Consider the following 12,112-nt stretch of genomic DNA (forward strand, 5'->3'; position numbering starts at 1 on the left):
CTGGGGTTGACACAGGTCAGGAAGATTCATAATTGATATGCAAATCGTACCCAACAGTAGGCAAGTGTTAGGACAGTTTTTCTGAAGTCCAACTAAGGGCTTAGCAAAATCATTCAACTGAGACAGTACAAGACTCTACTCTTACTGCCTTATCAGTTTGGCGGTAACCCTTAAATGCGACGGTAACACCCTTACCGCTGCATTTAAGGGTAAGCAAAATCACAGGCTTGGCGGATTTACCCCCAGATCGGTGCTGGGGGCAAATCCACCACGATTTTGCCGATTTTTGCTGCTATTAGCGCCAGCGGTAATACTGCTGGCGGTAATAGCGCAGAACATTCCCCATTGGGCCCAATGGGGAATGGAAAATTCCCAAATGGGCCCAATGGGGAATGGGGACTTATCGTTGCTCCAAACCCGTGATCCGGCGCCAATAGCGGCAGGGGTTTGGCGGTAGGGCTGATAGCCCTGGCGGTTATACCGCTGGGGTTAGCGCCCAACTCAGGATGACGCCCTTAGAGTTCATGGTAGTGTAGACATAGCAGCCAGGCTTATTTTGGAAGGGAGAGAGGGCTGTAGGAAGTTACAAAGAGCCTATATTATGCCAAGGGCTCTAAAGAAACACCGACAACCAGAAGTATTATAAAAATTAAAGATGTATTTTAAATAAAAGTAGGCCAAGTTAAGTCTTGGAGTAAGTACTGTTCATAGAGTCATAAACACATTCATAAAAATACGCCACTATGCTTGAAGGTGCACAGACCAAAGCATATAACTTTGTTTAGAGTACCAAACAGTAGTTCTAGGGAAGTCGAACCAATAGTTAGCTTTTGATTACTTTCAGTAATACAAGAGTAGTAGGCCCTAGCAGTTGTACCATGATGCTCAGCGAGAAATCACTTAGTAAACCAACTGGACAATATACTGTACTGAATAGTGGAACACTTATTCCAGGAACAGTTAAAACCTACAACATCTTGTATGATAACACAAGGTTATACTAGGTGAGTAAGGCCTAATGATGTAATATACTATTAGAGGTGCTTTTGAGATCAGCGATAACTCTTATAACTTATTTTATAATGACACACAGCTAACTCAAGGTAAGTAAAACCTATATACTTTTTAAAGAGGCTATCCACAACTTCCAGGTAGGTATAACCTAAGCAGACTTATTCTTGATAGGCTAACAGCAAGTCAGGGTAAGCAAGACCCAGTTGGGGACACTCAAACATTTATATCCGAACAGGAACTGTAACAGTGGAACCAACAGCATTACTTTTGGGAAGAGGGGGACCCAATTTATAGGTGAGTAAATTAACCTATCTACTTAATTTTAGAATGGCGAAACAGTTTCTAAGGAAATTAAGACTTTACATATACTTTTCAGAATGGCAGAACATTAAGTAAAATAACCTTACATATACTTTTACAAGTGGCAGAACACTTTCAAGTTAAGTAAGAACGTTTGTAACTGTTCACTCTCAGAGGGAAGTTACCAACCAACTTCATTGCAAGTAAGTACACTTTTCAACACTTGTTTTACTTTTCAAGACAGACCCCTTAAATTATCCATTCCTTCCCAATTCTACGGCCCAAGTTCACTCAAAGGCAGAAGAGGGGCCCTACTGGTCTAGGAGCCAGCTGTAGGCAGGGCGAGACAAGGCTCAGTTGCAGGCAAAGTCAGAGTTCCTGAGGAAGACTGTTCAAACAAGACAGTATTCTACTTTAAATGTCAGTTGAGGGTCCAGGGACTTCAGAGAAGACACCCTAGGAGGATTCCAGTAGGGGGTTGGGTGAACTGTATGGGTGACCTCCCAATTACAGGAAACACCCCAAACCTTAACAGAAATCACAACAGCTTGAGGTAAGTAAATAGCCAAGCCAGTGCAGTACCTTAGCACAGAAGAAAAGTTCCAGCAAGAAGATGTCAGGATCTGCAGCCAAAAAACCTGTGGTCGAATTCCTTTATCATGAAGATTTGAGTATGGACTTCTGGAGGGACTTTTGCAGCAGGGATCATGGGGAAGGCACTAGACAAGAAGATCTTCACATCGTTTACTCAGCCCTGAAGAGGATGCCATAGGAGAGACTTCAGGGTGTGTAGCCAAAAACCCAGGCGCTGCATTCCTTGTCATGAAGCCCGAAGACAGGAGACTGGAAGGGCTTTTTCAGCAGGGATCGACGGAGTAGGCTCCAGGCAACAGTTGCCCTTGGGACTATCCCTTTTTCACTTTCTCTGGTTAACCTTGTGAGAGCTACAGTTCCCAAGGGTAGAAAGGATCTTTGGATCCCCTTTACATTTTATTAGGTGAAACCAGCACACAACACCTTATGTGGAGTGCTGGGGAGATACAATGGATCCCTTTTTCTCATTCTAACTGTACCCTTTCTGTTACAGGGACAAGCTTACCGTTGATGGGTGCTGGCAGTGAACCTTTTTACTAATTCTGTGCACCTTTACCACGAGTTGTTTTCACAGCCCAGGAAAAGGCACCCATGGGTGACCGCGTTACCAAAATGGCTCTGGTCCTCTTTTTTTGCCATTTTAGTGTTCCTTGTCCTTTCTTGATCCTTCTCCTGACATCCAGGGTGGGAAATTCCTTTGTGTGAATTTTATCTTCAGCAGGAATCCCTTGGATTTCTCGCCAAGACTCCATAGTGTCTGAGAAGGCAGGAAGCGAGGAAGGATAAAACAACTCTGTAGCCCTTTGTCTTCCATCTTGCCTGAAAGGGGATAACTCCAAGAAGGGGGCTGGCTGATTGGACAACCAGACTACCTCTAGTTGTAAAATGCATTGAGAGAATGCTGAAGTTGTGCTGTAGTTACAGATAAACACTCCGAACCTGGAATCTGCTGACAAGTCGACCACTGGAACCAAATCTGAAGATAGAAGAACCCACAGCAGAAATTAATTCCAGCGACCGGAGAGCCTGCTGCGTAACCAGAGCCTGCTGCTACACTTCCTTCCAATCGACCTGGGCACTACGAAACGATGACCCTGACCCAGAGCTTGATGAGATTCACTAGACTCAATACCTGCCTTTCGAGCCATGCCACGCCGTGCAGAGACCTTGTTGGGCTACAATACCCCAATAACCTGGGACCTCGAGACATTGTGCGGCGCACAGTCTTCCGAATTGAGATGAAACTTTGGTGGCATCCTGCTGAACTCGAGAGACACTAATCGAGTCTGAAATGTCCCCTCACCAGAGTACTGGACCATGTAAACAACGAGAATCTGACCAGTAATATTCAGTCTTTTTCTGACTCCTGAAAAGGGTGCCAAAACCACAGAACCGCATCCAGGCGCGAAAACAAACTCTTGACTGAAGCCTTCCCTGTTGATCCTTGCTTCAAAAGTCCTTCCAGGGTCCTGTCTTCAGTCTTCGCGACAAGGAATTCAGCGGCCGGGTTATTGGCTGCAGATCCTGAGGTCCTCCTGCTGCAAACTCTTCTTCTGTGGTGAGGTACTGTGTTGTCTTCAGTATTACTTACCTTGAGTCTGTTGGGATTACTGTGTAGCTTTGGGGTGTTTCTGTGATTGGGAGGCCACTCATCCAGTTCACCCAGGCCCTCTGCGGAATCCTCCTAGGGTTTCTTCTCAGAAGTCCGTGGACCCTCAACTAAGTGAACTACTTACTTGTTTGAACAGTCTTTCTTAGGAACTCTGACTCTTGCTACTTAAGAACCTATCCTGACCTGCCTGTTGGATACTAGACCCTAATGACCCCCCTTTCTGCCACTGAGAACACTCATGCTCAAAGAATAAGGGAAAGACATACAAGGATTGGGCCTTTTGCCTAGAAAAGAAAATATATGTTTAAACGTTTACTTACTTGTAAAGAGCTAGATGGTAACTAACTCGGAGAGTGAACAGTTACAAAAGTGTTTACTTACCTTAGATATGTTCTGCCATTCAAATGTTCTACCATTCTGAAACAAATATGTAAAGTCTTACTTTCCTTAGAAAGTGCCTGAGTAGTGGATGGAAAGGCAGGTAGTGGGGGGAAAGATCTTGCACCCCCCCACCCCTGTCCGTTGTCCGTCAGAGTGCCTGAATAGGGCCAGCTCCCACAGGGAGTGTGGCTGTCCTGATTGGACATCCAAACGCCCCTTTCTGTAAAATCCTGAGAGAGATTGCAGAAGAGTGTGTGCTGGAACTGTATAAAAGGTGAGGCTTCTGAAGTGAAAAGCAAGTTGACCACTGGAAGTTCAAGCAACCGAAGAAGATGACCAGAGATGCCTGCAGACCCTTTGCAACACTGAAGCGACCACTGCTGCCCTGGCCCCGTTATCCAAGCGACAGAGGAGCTCCGAAGAGGATGGCTCCTACCCTTTGGCTGGTGGGAACAACCAGTCCCAAAACGAACTTTGACTGGAGACATTTTTTTTAAATTTAATTTATTTCTATAGCACTGAACAAAAGGCCCTGAGGCATGAGAGCGCTGGGGAACTGACAAAAAACAGAACATGGGAAATCAGAAGAGGGATCCAAGGTATAAGCACAGCAAGGTAGAGTTCTATTTCATTAAAAGAGGAACATTTTCTTGCATCTTCCGAGGTCCTAGAAGTTTCCATTTCGAGTGCATCATCGTGGAAAGGCTGAATCCACCCAAATCTTTGCTGAACCCATAAGGACCCTCTAGAGAGCCAATCCAACTCGTCCAGACAACCTCAGCAGAGTGAGGGACTGCAGGAAGCAAAGGAGATTGATCCAGAACAATCTGTGTCCTTTGTTGGTGCTGCAGAAAAGGCAGACCCTCCAGAAAATTGCGGCATAAAATGGAAAATATTGCGGCACAAAAAAGAAAAAAATTGCGGCACCCAACTGCGTTTTTTGCGGCATTTTCTAACGTTGAAAAATATATCATTTAACATCTTTTTTAGCCTAAAACCAAGTAATTGCAAGGCTTTTGTTAGTGAGGAACAAAATGTGTTCTGTCTGGCTGCGCTCTGTAGGACAGCCAGGTCGAGTCACCACAGCCTAACATTTTGGATTGTGGTGAGGGAAGGGGGATACAGCCTGATGAGCTCCAAGGAAATGGTGCCTTGCCACTACTTCCAGCAGACAAGTGGAAAGCAAATAAACAGATAGGCTTGAATTCAAAAGTGTAACCCTGGTTGAAGCCCATAGGTTTGCTTTTCGCTTGTCCTATGACCCCAGGAGAGAGGGGGAACAACTCTACACTTCTCCATGGAAGGAATCCATGAGGCCAAGACACAGGGGCAATGCAGTGGCAGTAACTGCAAGCCCATAATACCTAGCCAAACAATGAACTCTCTTGGGTGGTCATAATTCCTTGGTTATGCCACCCCCACATGGTGACTAAACACACCCACAAACAGAAATGAAACATCACAACACTACCAGGGGTCAAGTCCTATAAATTAAAGTGGGGGAGGGAACTCATTAACAAATGCAATGGCATGTGATGTCATCAGAAATTAGCATATCAAGGTGAAATATGCATATATCATTAAATTGGCTTTGCATAACCACCAAAATTGCACAGGACGAATGGCATTTGCCTTTCATAAATTTTAACACCTAATTTTGTGCATAATTGGTGTCATACAGCCCAGCCTTGATTCAAGGCTGGGCTGCATGATACATACGCTCGTAGCTGTATTCGTTTCACATTGCTTTACAATTATTGTAAAGCAATTTGAAACGAATACAGCTATGAGAGTCTTCAATTGGCATCATGCAGCCCAGCCTTGATTCAAGGCTGGGCTGCATGATACAAACGCTCCTAGCTGTATTCATTTTCAAATTGCTTTACAATTGGTATCATGCAGCCCATGATACCAATTGTAAAGCAATTTGAAATTAATACAGCTACGAGAGTCTTCAATTGGTATCATGCAGCCCTACCTTGAGGCTGGGCTGCATGATACCAATTGTAGACGAGCATCAGGAAGCATTAAGTTTATGCTTTCTTTTCCGGCGCTCGACAGGAAAGTAATTTACTTTCATGTCGAGCGCCGGGAATGAAAACAGTCCAGTGGCCTCTTTGGGTGCTCTGAGTTGGGGGCAGATGAGTGGACAGGCCAGTGCTTACCTGGCTAGCTTCACCAACTGTCAGCTCGGGCACTCAATGAGCCTTGGAGGTGCCTGGGGTCACAGCCAAATGCTGTGCATCTCCCAGGCCTGCGTGACCCTCCCCCAATCCTGGGCCTGCAACGCAGAGCCGAGGTGTTAACCCTCAAGCTGCTGCAATCAGCAGCCAGCTGTGTTCGCTCTAAATCATTAAATGAGCGCGAAAAAAGACACACTAAGCTAACGTGTCTTTTTTGCGCTCATTTAATGATTTATAGCGGCAATTGCGGGAAATGGCAAATATTGCGATTTTTTTGCAAATCGCAAAATCGCCATAAGGTGGATGGTCTGAAAAGGCACCAAAACCGCAGAGTGAACCAGGAAGTTGCTGAAAGTCATGCCACAGGGCCTCCCTCGAGACTGCTGTGGAAAGATCTTGTCCATTGTCCTGCCTTCAGTCGTCAGACCAAGGAATCCAGAGGTCAGGTGTAGAGCTACAACATCGTGGAGCATCCAGCATGAACATTTTCTTCAAACATAAGGTACTGTGGGGGAAAAGGTATTGCTTACCTGATTCCAAGAGGCCGCTCCAGAGCATTGGAATGCACCCAGAGATGTCCAGGACCACCCCCTCTTACCTCAGACCCAAGCCACTGCTTGTGTCCCTTCATCAAGTCCTTTTACAGGTCTCCCTTGTTAGTGGTTAACTTGCTGCTTCTATAACACCAGAGACTGGAAGAAATCCTCTGGAACTCTTCGTATTCTGCTGCTTGTCAAGACTTTGAGCCCTCTCTGAACTGCCTGTGGCTAAGGTTGCATTTTTGGACTTCAAAGACTTGCTATGCGAAGAAGCCCTCTCTAGAAACTGGAACCAAGCTAATGTTACACTAACAAACCATGTTCCTGCCTTAAAGTGACTTTAATGTATGTGTTTGCAGAGTAAATGTATTACTGTATGAAATGTTAAAAACCAAAGGTTCGCGTAATAACTGATAATACAATAACATGGTCTTTTCCCCATTCTAATTTTGCAACAAATGTAACCACAAACAAACACAAAAGTGAACGTCTAAAGTATTTAAAGTGATTCTGGTGTATATATAATAAATATATAATTTTATATAAATTATTAGTGTAAGTTTCTTTGATGTGCATGTCTAGCTAAATTTCTGTGTACTTACCTGCAGCTCAGATCTTCCTCTTCAGATAAGCCTGACTGCTCTGCCGCTCTACCAAGGTCCCGAGTTAGTACAGACTGATACTAAGAGTTGGAGATCTACAAACCACTGGCATAGCTTGCTAAAGTCTTACTACCAGTAGGACTTTAGGAAAACTCCCCAAACAAACTACTCCATCAGATTAGGCCCCATCTCACCACAAAAAAACAGATCCGTTCTAGCCACCGCATTAGCCCACTCAAGGTTGGACTACTGTAAGAACCTGCTCATCGGCACATCTCAATCCAACCTTTCCTGCTTACAGACTACGCAGAATGGTGCTGTCAGGGCAATTCATGGATTGGCCAAGCATGCACCTCAAGAATGGAACGCCCTCCCATACGCCCTGAAATCCATCTCCACCTTGGAAGTTTTCAAGAAGACATTCTCTTCAACTCAGCAGATTTTCTTCTTCCGCATTGCTTGACCACACAGCTTTGCCCCCATGTGAACTGGTGGCTCTTTGCTGAACGTGTGTTTATTATTTGTGCGCTCTGAGGACCATGGGCGTGTAATGCTTTATAAAAATTTTTAAATAAATAAATCTGTCTGACACTGGAGTGAATTGCTTGTTCGGAAGGACTTTGTCATTGGACACATGCTCTCGCCAGCCCACGCATGCAAATGCTGGGTGACATAAGACAGACATTGGTGGTGTAAGGGTGTGCAAGGAGGAGACAAACACAGGTGCCATGTTTTTGGGCAAATACTTTTATTGTAGGAAAATAAAAGAGAAACCCCTAACTTTCCCTAACTCCAAGAAGGGTTTCCCTACCTCAACTAAATACGAAGGTTGTGTCAGAATGTCAGTCACTAAAAATAAACTACTTTCCTGTGTCAAAACCCTATTTCCTTCCCTTACACATAACTAAACTAAATAATTGGGGAGTCCCCTTAATGCAGAAGAGTGGCTCTCTTTCTTGGTCTATGGTGCTTGTGCTATGGAGGGACTATTTCCTGAGAGAATGACTCCATTCCCCAGATCGCATTCCCTTTCGCAGATACAACCGAAAGTTCCAGTTTGACTCCCTTCCCCAGGCTTGGACCAACTTGGTTCATTAGGCTGCCAAGTATGGTCTTGTTTTCACAATGTCAGTGCCAGGTGGAAGGGCTCCCTTTCCCTCGGTCTATCTCAGGTTTCTCACAGTGCCAGGGAAATGGATCCCTTCCCCTGGCCCTTCTCAGGTTTCTTTCAGTGTTCACAATTGGGGTTTTGCCTAGCAGCCCTGGTTCACTAGCCTGCCAGGTACTGTGACAAAGGAGGGAGTTAGGGATCTTGTTATCCCTTGATGGTGGGTCCCAGACCCCTCTTGATTCTTTACAGGTTGTCGCTGGTATACCTGGTTCACTACCCTGGCAGGTATTTACTTGGCTCTGTTTACTTAAGGCAATCTCTGTATTTCTGAATGGGTCCCAGACCCTGGTTCTTGGGCATCCCATGCCCTTCTGGCTTCCCCCAACAACCCTGGTACCTCGGGTTTGTTGCTGGGTCTTCTCCGTCCATCCAAGTGCTCTGGCTGCTCCATTCAGTCTCCCGCCTTCTCGCTCATTCCTGCAGGATCCTCACTGCCTTCGGCGGCTCTGCAGTGGTGAAGGCTGGGCGGCAGGAGGCTCCCTCCACATCTGCAGGGCTCTGTGGCTTCATTCCACCTGGCTTCTCCGACTGCACAAAATGCTTCTGCTGCTCCATTCGGTCCAGCGCTCTCTTGCAGGTTCCTTGCTGGCTGCAGCGGCTCAGCAGCAGGGAAGGCTGGGTGGCTGGAGACTCTCTCCATGTGTGCTCCGTTCGGTGGCTTCCTTCCACCTGGCTTTCCTTCTTTCCAGCCCTCCGGTCTGTCTGCTGACCGAAAAGGGACGCCTCTTGCATGGCACAGCTTCCTTGCTCTATGCTCCTCTCGAGAAAGGGCTCAGTCTTTGCTTTAGTCCTTCTTCCTTTTTTATGTTCCACTGATTTACAGATTGTCCGTATTGACTAGAATGTTATACTTGGTTTCCACAGGGTATTCTTTATTACTCTGCACCTCTTCATCTCAATATTGATGTTCTCAAATGGGTTACTTGTAATCTGCATTGTCCCAGTTTCCACATAAGACTCACATAGATAGTCCCTACTCTTCCTCATCCGAGTACTTTTTAGCGAGTCAAAATCATCTACCCTACACAAGTACATGGGAGTGTGTGGTTATTATGGGACCCTGTATAGGGTAGGAGGATGAGGGAGGTTGGGATATGTTTTCGACATATTGCGTACTTCCCGCACAGCCGTCCCTAGTCCCATAGGGGATCCCTCCCCATAGGATCCACCCACGGAGTACCACCCCCAGTGGGACTATCAGGTAGCTGCCTCACCTCCCTCACCACATGGGAAGGGGCTCCTCTTGGGGGATAAGGCACAACATCCAAAGAGTTGTCCCAGTGACCAAAGGGTAAGAGAGAAAGTAGAACACAAGAACAAGAAACGTCACTAAAATACTAACTGCAAGCAACTGGAAATCAAACGAGAGACTGCCATGCAGGAATGGATCACTAATATGACTCACGAGGTGTCAGTGGAGAAAGTCACATACAAAATGAGAAGCAAGGTGGCAGAATTTTAAACAAATCCGGGATCTATTCCTCGAAATGTACAGGAAATGAAGCAGTTATCTTGCTTACTCCGAGTTGTACTCCATTAACGCAAGCAATTAAAGGGGTGAAGTGGTGATGTAGTGTCTCAAGGATAACTTGGATGGCTGACCTTGCCCCTGTACGAGTACAGATCATTTCTGAGATTAATAAAAGGCATGGCTAGAGTTTACAGGTTCTGGAACTGTCTCAGTGTAATTAAATGTTGTATGTTCACTGGAGTTGTTTTAATTCCTACAAAAGTTAATTACATTTACTGGAAAAAATTGGTTTTAATTCTTCAGTGTCATAATTGCATTTTGAGCAGAGTCCTTTAAACGAAATAGATAAAGGTTTGTATGTAAATTGGCACCTGTGCACAAAGTTTGTGGTCCCATCAATAGGGTCAATGATCCAAGTTGGATTATCAGATAGGGTGCTTCCTGCACCCGCTGCAACAGATTCTTCCCCGATGAAGCTGAAACAGACATTAACATGCCAAATTATAACCTATGCATAACCTTAAAAACCTATGAGCAACACTACAGTTAGTACACAGCAGCATTCTGAAAGCAGCATAGACAAAGCATTCAAATAAATGTAAGTTTAACGAACAATGGGTTTCATAATATACTTTTGTATTCGTGTTCAATTTCCATCTGCATAGCTGCTAAGTAGCCACAGGTAAAATTAAAAACGTTCTGTTAGTCCGGAATTTCTAGCAACATTACTTTGAACACTGCACCTTCTAAGGCACAAGGACACTCGGCATCCCTATATGTGTCACACAACAAAAAAGTGTACAAACACCAACCATGGTTTCCAGAAGCAAGGGTTGCAGAATAATCAACACAGATTTAATGTTTTCTACTCAAATATGAACACACCGAAAAGACTCAAAATTGTAAACTTTGATATTGATCACATTGGAGACAGTGAGGGCAAGTGAGGTACCCAAAAGCAAGGCCTTCAATTGGGGTCTTTCTAAAGTTCTACTTTAAATAAAACACAAATATTATGTAGATGTTTTGCAAAGTGCCAAATTGCAACAAATTGTTTTGAAGTACTAGAACTCCTGCACATATACATTGATACATTTGTGTAAGGTAAAATGTTCAGACATACAAAAGGTTTTTGATGTGTGCATGTGGAGTGGAACAGTTGTAGGTGCCAATACAGGCAAGAAAAGTACAAAATGCAGAAAGCAGATCAACAATCACAAAGGTGAACTGTAAATTCTTTGCAAAGAAAAAACAAAAAATGTCAAACCACTAGGATTGTAGAACCGACAACCCAGGCGGTAGTACAGGACCAGCCCTCTGTGTTCAAGATGAAAGACTTTGCTGGGATGGGTTCTTGCACTAAATGTATAAAAGGAGTCCAGATAAGAAATTACTGATTCACTCAATTGTCTAGAAAGAAGAAAAAAAAAATAGGCTTTCCATTTTTTGGTGAATCTGAGGAGCGATGGATTTAGTTTGATTTTCAGAAGTAGAGTTCTAGTTTTTGGTGCCAAAAAGAGCCAAGGAACTACCCCTGAATCTGTTCTTTTTGCAAGACTGAGTGATAAGGAGGCTGAATGGGGTCTAGCAAAGCTTCTTTTTAGGTATATAATTATTAACACTTGAGTTGTGGTATGAGTAGCATGTACTGAGTCTTGTGGCTTCAAAGGAAAGATCATTAGAATTGACTTATTTTGAAGTAGGTGTAGTTTGCGGCTGTACCTTGTGCTCATGCCCATATAAAAAGGAGTCACGGTATTCAACCTGGACATAAGAGTATTTGTTCAATCATTTTTGGCATCTCCAAGAATGGGCTGATTTTTCTGATAAGAGGCAAAATGTGTTTCCTGGGCAGCGATATTCCTTTGTTTGGTTATTAAATAACAGCCCGATGTTGCCATTTTAGACTGGTGTCTGAGGGATACCCATAGCAGGCGGACAAGAAAACAGAATGCTTCCTGGGGCATTACTCCTCAGGTTTTTCAGTGTTCATGTCGTACTTGTAGTCACTTCACCAATCCTCAGCTAATATCACCAGCTGACTTTAATTGATACAAGGATTGCCTGCGAATGGGATATCCAGGAGCATTTGCAAAATCGTCAGCATGTAATTGGAAGCTGCTGGTGAAAGGCTCTACTCGATCATCCAAAGGTTTAACATAAGTATAACCAAGGTGTAGATATTGAACCGTGGGGAACCCCGTTAATGTGTGCATTCAGGCAATATTAGAGTCAAATGCATGCT

The 12,112-nt window shown here is 44.4% G+C and overlaps 1 protein-coding gene across 2 annotated transcripts in view; it reads right to left on the bottom strand.

Annotated features, from left to right (window-relative positions):
* IMPA1 (inositol monophosphatase 1) overlaps positions 1-12,112 on the bottom strand; it is a 319,632-nt gene that overhangs the window by 177,665 nt on the left and 129,855 nt on the right. For both annotated transcript variants that reach the window (XM_069621274.1, XM_069621273.1), the window contains one exon: positions 10,239-10,343. In XM_069621274.1, the coding sequence (XP_069477375.1) occupies positions 10,239-10,343 (105 nt within the window). The remainder of the gene's footprint in view (positions 1-10,238; positions 10,344-12,112) is intronic.

Source organism: Ambystoma mexicanum, chromosome 5q (assembly GCF_040938575.1).
Source record: "Ambystoma mexicanum isolate Mex_15411 chromosome 5q, UKY_AmexF1_1, whole genome shotgun sequence".
Lineage (NCBI taxonomy): Eukaryota > Metazoa > Chordata > Amphibia > Caudata > Ambystomatidae > Ambystoma > Ambystoma mexicanum.